Source organism: Oryctolagus cuniculus, chromosome 5 (genome assembly GCF_964237555.1).
Source record: "Oryctolagus cuniculus chromosome 5, mOryCun1.1, whole genome shotgun sequence".
Classification (NCBI taxonomy): Eukaryota; Metazoa; Chordata; class Mammalia; order Lagomorpha; family Leporidae; genus Oryctolagus; species Oryctolagus cuniculus.
The window spans coordinates 140,973,223-140,986,025 of record NC_091436.1 but is presented as its reverse complement, the minus strand read 5'-3'; the positions used below and the strand labels follow the sequence as shown (position 1 = coordinate 140,986,025).

Sequence of the window (12,803 nt, the reverse complement as noted above, 5' to 3'; positions counted from 1 at the left end):
GATTAGCAAATGAAACAAACCACAATAACTGATGAAGTGATTCATGGAACTTGATCACTAAGTTTTTGCTTGGATATAAACAAAATTATTCACTTAAAATTTAATGTCCACTTACTCCACATGTAGGATCTTTGACCTTAATGTGTTGTACTGTGTGAATTAATGGTAAAACTAATACTCAAACAGTACTTTATACTTTGTGTTTCTGTGTGGGTGTAAACTGTTGAAATCTTTACTTAATATATACTAACTTGATCTTCTGTATATGAAGATAATTGAAAATGAATCTTGATGAAGAATCGCATGGGAGAGGTAGTGGGAGATGGAATGGTTGTGGGTGGGAGGGAGGTTATGGGGAAAAAAGTTGCTATAATCTAAAACTGATACTTTTGAAATTTATATTTATTAAATAAAAGTTTTAAAAAATTAATGCCCACTTAAATTGTTACTTAGTGCCTATAGGCTAGACAACATTGTAATGGGTAGAGAAATGGACATAGATAAACTAAAAGTAGTGCTTCTGTGGTCATGAAATACAGTAAAAATAATGTTGATTGACCTTTCAAAACTCTACATTTAAAAGTATTTCATGCAGTTCATAGATATAACTTGAAGATAACCTTACTTCCCTCTCCCTCCCTCCCTCCCTCAATAACCCTCCATTTTTTTTCTTTCCTTTAAGTCCTGGAATAAGATACTTTCAATTTACTTTATAATTAAATGCTTAATGAACTAGTAATAATAATATTCAACAAGTAAAAAATAGAAAGACCACTGTTCCATAAGAATATAGACAAAGAGTATAAACAATGATCAAATCATAAGATTTTGAGACTTATTTCACTCTTCAAGATTGCTCTGGGAAGTTCAATCCAATCAAATCCAGTCTTTCAAAATAGCAAGAGCCTTTCATAGGCAAGAAATATGATTATTATCTGAGTTAACATATCTTCTAGCTTTGCTTCTGGGCTTTGCCAGATCCCTGTATGAGATAGTATCAACAACTTCACTTTAGATGGTTATCAAAGGAAGCTTTAGCACATCTTTGTAACACTAAGGTACGGGTTATAAAATGTAATGAAATTGATACATCTGTATCATTTTCACTGACATTACTGAGGGTAAAGACTATAATTCCCAACAATTTCTCCAACAGTTTTTGAATTTTTACTTATTTATTTGAAAGGATTGGCAGGGGGAGATCTTCCATTTACTTGTTTTCTCCTCAGATGCCTGCAGCAACCAGATCTGCATTAGGCTGAAACTAGAAACTCCATCCTGGACCCCCACATGAATGGCAGTGACCCAAGTACTTGGGTCTTCTTCCATTGCTTTCCCAAGGACATTAGCAAGAAGCTGGATTGGAAATGGAACAGCTGGACTCAAACCAGCACTCTAGTATGAACTGCCAGAGTTACAAGTGGCAGCTTAACCTGCTGCACCAAAATGCTGTCCACCAGTTTCTCCAACTTTCACAAAACTTAAACTCTGCTCCAGAAAATTTGGCTGAATATTTTTCCAAACTGAATATTACTTAACCATTATAGCTATGAATCCATATTGATTTCTGTGCACTCATGCCATATGTACTGAGTTGCTTAGCATATAGATACTCATATATTTGATTTGGGTTGAGCTTACAAAACACAGTATCCTGAAAACTGTAATTGCAAATGTTGAAATTCTGAAAGATCAAAATCCCTATAATCCATAACTTAGAACTCTTATATATAAGAGTAAGGAGTTCTAGGATTAAATAGTAGAGCAGCTATAAATAATGTTAATGTACAGAGTGTTTCCATTTAAACAATTAGAACATAGGATTTTTTATGTTTTTACCATAAAGAAATGTAAGACATTTGAGGAGATAGGTATATTTACCATGATTGAACATTTCACAATGTATACATATATGAAAACATCACATAATACCCCATAAATATGATTTTTATATATTTGTTTTAAATGGTGTTTTTAATCACTAAAGTATAAAATTCCAAGATCAAAATCCTAAAAGCATACTCTAGAAAAAAATTTAAAGATTCTTAAAAAGACATTTATTCATTTTGAAAGGCAGATTTATTTGAGAACCATCTTAAAACATGACAAAAAGCACTTCATAGACAACTTCATATAAAAATTGGCAATAATTACATTTTCTACAAACATAAACATTCAGGTATACTAATGACAGTCACATGGATATAAAGTATAAAATATAAATGTATAAAATGTATTACTATGGTTGATACTTATGTATACCCAGCTTTTTTACAGCAGTCATATGAAGTACCATGACAGACAGTTTAATTCTTTTGTGAAGATGAATCAAAACCAAAATGAGTGACATTTTACTTGTCACAAATGTAGATGTACACAAAAGACGCATCCTCTTTTACTGATAATATTTCAGTGCTTTTACACACAAGTACAATGCTTAGACAAAAAGTCAATGTTGAGATAAGGCACTTTTGATTTCCAAAAAAATGAAGAAAATAAATTAGAACTCTGTAAATGTTTTTACACAATTTATACCTTCAGTGTAGGAAATAATGTGAAACTGAAATTCATATCAGAGAGAGTTATACAACATAATACAATTTGAAATAGTGGGGAAAAACTAAATGTAGATGAAAGGGGAAAAACAAAAGCATCAACATATGAAAAAGCATTTTACTGGGTTAGATTATGGACAATTGTACACAAGTAGTCTGGAAGAGATAGTCAACTTTTGTAATCATTAACTATATCATGAAGACTTGGATTGCAATGAATAGCTCTGTTACAAGAGTAGGGTGTAGCTCTCCTCAGAGAAGACATTCACATTCATTTTCTCCTGGCACAGCTCCTTTTGAAATTCTTCTGAGATTCAATATAGACCAACATGAGCATGCCCTTATCAAATTTTCCCATCTTCTGAGCCATGTTTCTGTGTTATTTTGGGTATGGAGAAATCTATTCTTTGTGCACTCAGGTAGAGAGCACAGATTCTGCAGAAACAAGACTAGGATGGATTGGGGACTGTGGCTTTGGGGACTGAAACTTTCATGACCTCAAATTTGGGATGTGAATTTTTGGGATTGTGACTTTGAGGATTTTTGACTTTAGAAATTTTGACGTTGGCAGATTTCAATAATCAGGATTACAGGTTTCAGGATTTGTATCTTTAGGTATAATGGTTGGCACTAAAATATATTAAATAGCAAGCATTCTTTCTCCACTTTTTTTTTCTTCCTATGCAGAATTAAATTTGGTACCTTCAGGCTAACCATGGACAACTTAACTTCAGTGAGTGGATTCCTCCTCATGGGGTTTTCTGATGACCGTAAACTTCAGATTTTACATGCGCTGCTGTTTTTGGTAACATATCTGCTGGCCTTGACTGGCAATCTCCTGATTATCACTATCACTACCTTGGACCATCGTCTTCATTCCCCCATGTATTACTTCCTGAAGCACCTCTCTCTTTTGGACCTCTGCTTCATATCTGTCACAGTCCCCCAGTCCATTGCCAATTCACTTATGAATAATGGTTACATCTCCCTTGGTCAGTGCATCCTTCAGGTTTTCTTCTTCATAGCTATGGCCTCATCAGAAGTGGCCATCCTCACAGTGATGTCTTATGACCGCTATGTAGCCATCTGTCAGCCACTACAATATGAGACTATCATGGACCCCCGTGCTTGCAGGCAGGCAGTGGTTGCTGTGTGGATTGCAGGGGGCCTCTCTGGACTCATGCACACGGCTGTAAACTTCTCTATACCTCTTTGTGGGGAAAGAGTCATTCATCAATTCTTCTGTGATGTTCCACAGATGCTGAAACTAGCCTGTTCTTATGAATTCCTGAATGAGATTGCAGTGGCTGCATTCACAACCTCAACAGCATTTGCCTGTTTGATCTCCATTGTACTCTCCTATGTTCACATATTCTCAACAGTGTTGAGAATCCCATCAGCTGAAGGACGGACCAAGGTGTTCTCCACCTGCCTACCACACCTATTTGTAGTCACTTTCTTCCTCTCGGCTGCAGGCTTTGAGTTTCTAAGGCCTCCTTCAGATTCCCCATCAGCTATGGATCTCATGTTCTCCATATTCTATACTGTGATACCTCCAACACTCAATCCTGTCATCTACAGCTTGCGAAACGAAGCCATGAAGGCAGCTCTGGGGAAGGTACTGTCAAAGGAAGAATTTGCTCAGAGAAAGATGTTCTTAAAAGCCATATTTAAGCTCTGAGTCTCTAGGCACATAAAAGGCATTGATAGCATGTTTCACACTGAAGGAGTGATTGTCTTCACAAGGCTCCTTCCTCCAAACTTTGTAGTTATTATGTTCTTCTCAAACATAATTCTGCAAAATGTATTGTTTATAAGAATTTTCATGTTCCTTCCTTCTTCCAAGTCAAGTGCAATTTTGAAACATCTTTTCTCTCATGGCTTTAAATACTTCTTTTAGGAATTAGCTTGAGGCATGGGTAGTGTAATTTAAAGTAGATTTTATTGTGCCAGGGGATTTCAACTCAATCTTACCAAGGATGCAGGTACCAATGCCAGCGCACTTGGTAAAGTGATAAGTATAAATATACAACCGATCAAAAAGATAGGGTATGTGTCGAAGAGATTTAACAAATAAGACCAGTGTAAGCAAATAATGAAGGATAGAATTAAAAGGGAGAGAATGATCCTGCAGGGGAAGCAGAACACACAGCAGACTCATAGAATGGCAAATGCCCAAAATAGCACTCCTGCCTCAGAATCAACCCTTGGGACTTTTGGATCTGGCTAAAAGGTCCATGAGAGTCTCACAGGCATGGAAAGCCATGACACGGTGGCAAAAAACAATCTAAATGAAGGATCCTGGTGAACAAGACCCCAGCAGAAGGAACAGGCCATCAAGGAGAGAGGCACCTTTCTCTGAAGGGAGGAAGGAACCTCCACTGTGATACGGCCTTGGCTAAGCAAGTTCAGAGTCGGTGAACTCAAGGGGCTTCCATAGCCTAGATAGCTCATAGCAAGAGTCTCAGGTGATTGCTGACGTCATAAATAAGAGTGCCAATTGTTAAATCAACAACAGGAGTCACTGGGTACATGCTCCCCACGTAGGATCTCTGTCCTTAATGTGTTTTACTATGAAACTTAAAGACAACACTACTAGTCGAACAATACCTTATACCTTGTGCGGTTGTGTGAGTGCAGCCTGTTGAAATCCTTGCTTCATATATATTAAGTTGATCTTCAGTATACGAAGGTAATTGAAAATGAAACTCGATGAAGGGCGGTATGGGAGAGGGAGTGGGGGGGGGGAGCCACAACAATACAAAAGTTGTACTTTGTAAATTCACATTTATTAAATAAAAAAAACTATATAACAAACAAACAAAGAACTTAATACTTTACCCTTTTTAGTATTTTTTATCTTCTACTTATTACTATTGGTTGAACTCTGTAATTAATACACAATTATTCTTAGGTGTTTAATTAATGCTATAACTAGTACTCAAATAGTATTTTATACCTTATGTTTCTGTGTGGGTGCACACTGTTGAAATCTTTTCTTAATATATGCTAAATTGATCTTCTGTATATAAAGAGAATTGAAAATTAATCTTGATGTGAATGGAAGGGGAGAGGGAGTGGGAGAGAGGAGTGTTGTCGGTGGGAGGGAAGTTATGGAGGGGGGAAGCTACTGTAATCCATAAGCTGTACTTTGGAAATTTATGTTCATTAAATAAAATTAAAAAAATAAAGTAGATTTTAGCAAATAATTTCCAAACTGCCATTAGATAGACTATTGTTAATAGTATATCCATGGTATATATGTATGTAATTTCCAGTGAACTTCAAAGTTTATCTCTATTAAGTATCCTTATTTAGTTTTTGCTTCTCATTAAATTTTATATTAGCTATTTCCACAGTTTATTTGATTCCTAGTAAAAACCAGGTGTTTTATACACATTTTTTGTTGAATACTCTCTAGCAACTCTTCTGGCTATGACACATTGCCCTCACTCTATTGAGGATGCTAATTTAAGAGATATTCTCTTGAGATTTATCAAATAAAAAGTAAAAAAGTTGTGATTCCAATAGATATGTTTCTGTTTCATGGCTTGTTTATATATCCATCAATTTAAATTATTTATTTTCCAGATATGAGTTATTGTGTATGTATATCATCTATAAAAGCAATAATATATGATAATTTACTAATGAGGTAGCCATTGGGCATCTACTTTTCCAGTACTGGAAATATTTGTATTAATTCATTTCCCCTACTTATCCATAGAAGAATTTGACTAGATGTATTTACAGACAGCAGTGATGCTTCCTTCACCTGTGTGAGAGAACAAATGTGAGTGGCACATAACCTATGAGCATATCTTGTGGACGTGAAAGTCTGGCTAATTTTGATTAGGAAATGTTGAAACATTCTAATGGACTCAAGTCCCAGGAAGATAAAACTGGACTGTTTTTCTCACTTTGGAGATGATTCAAAGTAAATGTTCTGATGCGAATGAGAATGACCAATTGCTCAGTAACAGGACTGAGCAATATTTTATATGCCTTTTTGTGATTAATCGTCTTTTTTTTTTTTGACAGGCAGAATGGACAGTGAGAGAGAGAGAGACAGAGAGAAAGGTCTTCCTTTGCCATTGGTTCACCCTCCAATGGCCGCCGTGGCCGGCGCGCTGCGGCCGGTGCACCGCACTGATCCAATGGCAGGAGCCAGGTACTTATCCTGGTCTCCCATGGGGTGCAGGGCCCAAGCACTTGGGCCATCCTCCACTGCACTCCCTGGCCACAGCAGAGAGCTAGCCTGGAAGGGGGGCAACTGGGACAGAATCCGGCGCCCCGACCAGCACTAGAACCCGGTGTGCCGGCACCACAAGGCAGAGGATTAGCCTAGTGAGCCGCAGCACCAGCCTAATAGTCTGTTTTTAGTATCTATATATGCACACATATGAGTGAGGGTTTTTGGTTTATTTATTTTTAAAGGAATGCATTTATTATCTGCCTTTATGAAGTTGGATTTGATAACAAAAACTATACTACTGCCATAGTTTATATCCATAAATCTTGATCAATAATCATTCTTCTTCCTATACATGTACATTTTTTAAAGTATAGATCATTTAAACAATATATATTATTTGTAAAGAAAAACTCTTAATGCAATAAACAAAACTTTAAAAGAGAACCATAAATCCATTGGAAATATTTTCCTGTGTATATATTTTTAATGCCTTTCTATTTAGACATATGCATGTGTATATATTGTATTATGTTGTAATGTCACATACAAGGGGATGAATAAGCTCTTTCAAAATTATAAGAATGTTTCTAGATCAATATTTAAATCTTTTAATGGATATGTCATATTTAGCCCACTCCTCTTTAGAATGCTTAGCACTCTTAAAAAATTGATGTGCTTGTTTTATTAAAGAAACAGAGAGAGGGTTCTATTGCACAATAAGGTGACTATGCATAATGTTAATGTACTATATAAAAAGCAAACTAGATGATAGGATTTTGGATATTTTCATCATAAAGAAATGTTAAATGGTTGAAGGTATAACTATATTTATCCTGATAGACATTACACAGTGCATACATGTACTGAAATATCATATAGTACCCCAGAAATAAGTACAATTCTTACACGTCTGTCAATTTTTTTAAATAAAGAATCATAATGTAAATAAGAAAGAAAGACAGAGCTGCCACTCCCCAAGTAAACAATAATGGCCAGAACTGAGTCAGGCTGAAGGTGAGGAGCTGGGAACTCAATCCATGTCTTGCACATGGTAGCAGAGAGTCAAGTATTTCAGCCATCTCCTGGTGCCTGCTAGGTAGCTCTTAAGAGGAAGGTGGAATTGGGAGCAGAACTTGAAGTTGAACTGAGCTACACAGATAAGGGATGCAGACACCTCAACCACTCCCTTAATTGACAGGTCAAATGAACACCCCTGTATCATTTTTTGTTGTCATTATTTTCAATAATATTTGATGAAATTCTATGTAAATGTTTGCATACTCATATGATTAATTACTTAGGCTTCAAGTATACTAATAGAATTGCCCCTTCATTGGCCTCTCTTTATAAATGTTCTGTATGTTATTACATCTTCCTGAATGCCAATTGGTCTTCTGCCTTATGTCTAAAACAGAGAATCTTGCAAGCAATACATTTATACTAAACTTTAATTGTATTAACTATTTTTCTCTTGCAGAGAGACTTTGATAATTCTCAAAGGAAACAGAAGAAATGATACTAAATAAAAATAATTAGCAATGTGGGATTTCTTTTTAATTTGAGAGATATAATTTTGAGATAGACTTAAGAGGAAAAATACTCTTGTAACCTTACAAATAAATATAGTTCAATAAAATATACTGTTTGTAAGAAAACAACCGTATCCAAGAGATAGCCACAGTAGAAAGAAGGAAAATGTTTGCATATAATTGACAGGTTAACCTCAGAAGACTAGGCACATCAATAGCCATGTTGCCATTGACAACCTTTCCAATTTCCTGTCTGCTCACTTTGTTGTACATTTATCCATTTCCAATTTTTATCACGGTAAATAATCCTTTTGTCTACCCAGTTATTCCAGTCAGATTGTTTAATACTCCCTTTTACTCAACCGCCATTTTAAACCAATCAGTGATTATATTTTTTTCTCATTACTGACATTTATTAGTCCAGATAAACATTACAGGTGCTTTGTAACAGCCTCATAACTGACTCTCACAAACTTTCTATTTTGAATGCAACATGTGTTTAGATGACATTTATTTAAAAAATGTATTTCATTGCTTTAAGGCTTACAAATCAGTGAACTTTGACAACTGTCTACACCCATTAAACTACCATCAGAATCATACAAGATGAAGAACCTTTTTAACACCCCAAAGAGATCCGCTTATGTCATGTAGTCTTTCTTTTCCCTGCCCTTGGATTTCAAGTAGACTATGACCTAGCAGTATAGATGCCTGTATCCCTTTGGGCCTGCATTGTTGCATAGTGGATAAAGCTGTTTTTGTGACTCTGGTATCCCATATGGGCACCTGTTTATACCCCTGGCTGCTCCACTTCTGATCCAGCTCCCTGCTAATATGCTTAGGAAAGCAGCAGAAGATGGCCCAAATCCCTGTGCCCCTGCACCCACATGGGAGACCTGGAAGAAGCTCTTGGCTCCTGGCTTTGGATCGGCATATTACTGGATGTTGCAGCCATGTGGGGAATGAATCAACAGATGGAAGACTCCCTCCCTCTCTCTGTCTCTCTCTGCCTCTGCCTCTCCGTAACTCTGCCTTTCAAATAAATAAACAAACAAATAAATCTTTTAAAAAATTGTTAACACATCCATTTTCCCATTCATGAACATCTGGATTGCTTCCAATTCCCCATTATCACAAATAATGCTGAAATGTACATTTTAATATAAGTGTCTACATTAATCTATAAGATTAATTTGAGAAATAAATCTGGGAGCATAGCTGCTCAGCTCCAAGTATAAGACACTTAAACTGCATATTCATGACTAAAACATGTTTCAGAATGGATCCACCAGGCGGCACTCCCACTATCAGGGCAGTAGTAGTTCCTGACATAATCTTCACTGCTCCAGTAGAATACAATATATAATGCAATGTTTTAATCTTGAACTAATTTTAGACTTATAGAAAATTTGCAGATAATACAGTCATCCCTTCTGTCCATCACCCGGTTTTCTCAGACTCAAGGCTATAAGGCCCCAAAATCTCCATTCCTTAACATCTTGATATTTTAAGTAAAAATTGGATATTATTCTACAAATGCAGTTCTAATTTTTTTTGCAATGTCAATAGAGCTTGGACATTTTGACATGCAGAAATGCACTAGTCAATCACTATTGGTAAAAGGCTAACTCAGGACTCTTTTGTTGCTCAAACTCTACACCTTCCTAAGAAAATATTATCTCTGGGACTGGCAGCTGGCAGGACAATAGGTGATAAGCTCTTGCTATAGGAAGATTCTGCCTGAGAACAGCATTTTATTTATGCCAGAGACCTTGATCTATATCATACTAGTTTGATTAGATAGGTTATGCTAATAAGATTGCTTATAAAGAACCCTTACTTTTGCTCTGGTAGATTAGAGTATGAGGACCTGAGGTCAATCACTCACATTTTGCAGGCTTGAGTGTCTAACTCCCAATGAAAGCTCTGGACATCAAGGCTTGGGACAGCATCCAGGGAGAAACACATTGCACATGTCACATATTAGTTACAGGGAGAATTGAGCTCACCTTTGTGAATCTACTAGGATAGGACATCTGGAAGCTTGCACCCAGTCTCTCCTGAACTTTCCATGGGTAAATTCTCCCTTTGCAAATTTTGATATGAGAATTTGTCCATAATTTTGTAGAAACAAATATGTGGACACACACATACCCACACATATTATTAGCAAATTTCACATACTTCTTAAGTAAACATTCTAAAACATATAATATCATATTAAAGCACTTGTTTAAATTCCATGTGTCCATAATTCTAAATTCTTTCCATGAAGAACTTAAATTAATATTCACTGTTAGTGATTATAAAATTCAATTTAGATATATACATGTGCTAGAATATATTAGCAACATCTAATGAAGGTAGTGTAATGAGAATGGATTCATTCCTTCTTTCATATCTTTTTCTTTTTTCCTTCTTTGCCATTCAGGAAAACACTTTGAAATAGGTTTCAATGTTGGCCAGCACCACGGCTCACTAGGCTAATCCTCCGCTTGTGGCACTGGTACTCCGGCTTCTAGTCCTGGTTGGGATGCCCGATTCTGTCCCAGTTGCTCCTCTTCCAGTCCAGCTCTGTGCTGCAGCCAGGGAAGGCAGTGGGTGATGGCCCAAGTGCTTGGGCCCTGCCCCCGCATGGGAGACCAGGAGGAAGCACCTGGCTCCTGACTTTGGATGGGCGCAGTGCGCCAGCCGTAGTGGCCATTTAGGGGGGTGAACCAATGGAAGGAAGACCTTTCTCTCTGTCTCTCCCTCTCATTGTTTAACTGCCTGTCAAAAAAAAAAAAAAAGAAATAGGTTTCAATGTGCTTAGAATCAGGAATTCCTTATTATTTTCAGCTTCATTAGAATAATTAATAGAAAGAATCATAGGTAAAAATTAAAATAAAATGAAAATTTAAAACAGATGAGGAAATGAAATAAAAGTGAAAGAAATGTTAGCCTTCCCCTAAGAAAACAAGCAAATTTGAGATCAAATAGCTGTAGCATTACAGGCAGATTCCCTACTTTTGCAAATATTTTCTTTATTTTTTCTTTTTACTTCAAGGATATAATTACATGAAACAATCTAACCAAAATCTACATGTCAACTCAAAATAACAACTATTAGCAGTTTATAATGTGGCTGTCAATCATTTTTAAATATGGAACTCATTATGAATAAAGTTTATTTCATTTTATACACATCTACAAGTTCCTTTTCCTCCTTCCTGGTTTTTCAAATATATCCATTATGAAATTCCCCCAAAGGTCATATTCTTCCCTTTCACATATAAAAATTTCCTGTGCAGTGTGAAATTATTCCAAAGTAGTTTTATCAACGTACATCCTCAATGACTATATAAAAGAATGCTCATGGCTTTAAATACTTACCTGACTTGGCATTGCACTGACAACACCTACAGACATTAAAGTGAGAGCACTTCATAGTTTTAATTGCCTCTTTAACTTAATCAAATATTTGCCAGTTTATTAAAAATGTTTGGTTATTCAGTATTTAGTGACCATCTTGGCTCGTTTTGAACTTTGCCTATTCAGATTTGGATCATTTTCTTTTTCTCATTGATATGTAAGAAGAATTTGTATATTCATGATATTTGATCATATCATTTAGAAAAGTGAAAAGTTTTCTGTTTTTCATCATGAATGTATACTGACTTTCATGCAAGGATTTTCTTCTGTTTCTATTGAGATGACCACACAATTTTTTCATTCATTCGTTACTATTTCCATCATTCTTCTGTAGTTTTATATTCTGTTTGTTTATGGCCTGTTTGACAAAAATGTTCTAAGTGTAGATTGTGCAATTTACTAAAATGAACATTTTATTTTCACACAAAGGATTTTTCTGTTATTATGAAATGATTTCCTACTCATTGGGTCATAAATATAATCACCTTTAGGTAATCCTATGGTTTTGGAGTTTTCACTTTACTGTATAAATCTTTACTCCACCAGGACTTTATTCATGAATACGAAGTCAGGTAGAGTTCAACCTATTTGTTTTTCTTTTTATTACAGAAGTAACCAGTACTCCAGTGATATACAATGCATACGCATGTGAAGATCCCACCTGAGCCCTCTATTCCAGTCTGCCGATCTCTGCCCCTGCTGATACAGCACTCTAATAATGACTGTACTTGCGCAATACAGTTCTAGCTATCTATTGGGACAAGTCCCTGCATGTCTCAGGATGGTTTTGTTGCTATAATAAAATATATTTTTCTGAGTTATTTTCTGCATTACAGCATAGCAGATAAGCAGAAAGGAAACTAGCTGCATGCAGAAGGGGCAACGCACATGCCTCACTTTATGACCACCCAGTTTCCTTAAAACTAATCCAATCATAGCCCAGCACACTCCTGCAAGACAGCACTAATCCATCCATGAAGGTGGAGCCATCATGACTTAGCTGACTTCCACTGAACCCCACCTCCTCTAGGCTCTGCCACCTGAGTATCATCACTCTGGGCACCAAGCTTCCAGATCATGAATCTTTGGAGGGACTAAACATACCAAACCACA

General features: G+C 36.2%; 1 protein-coding gene across 4 annotated transcripts in view; it reads left to right on the top strand.

The window, feature by feature from the left end:
* LOC100340841 (olfactory receptor 14J1) overlaps window positions 1-12,476 on the top strand; it is a 55,992-nt gene extending 43,516 nt beyond the window's left edge. For 2 of the 4 annotated variants that reach the window (XR_011389037.1, XR_011389039.1), the window contains exon 2: window positions 12,300-12,476. Coding sequence is in view for 1 of the 4 variants with exons in the window: in XM_051854905.2 (XP_051710865.2) it covers window positions 3,271-4,236 (966 nt within the window). In the remaining 3 variants the exon portion in view is untranslated. Of the gene's footprint in view, window positions 1-2,227; window positions 5,248-5,957; window positions 6,349-12,299 lie in introns of those variants that run through there. The other 2 variants (XM_051854905.2, XR_011389038.1) reach the window with 2 other exon arrangements.
* Window positions 12,477-12,803: the final 327 nt, after the last annotated feature.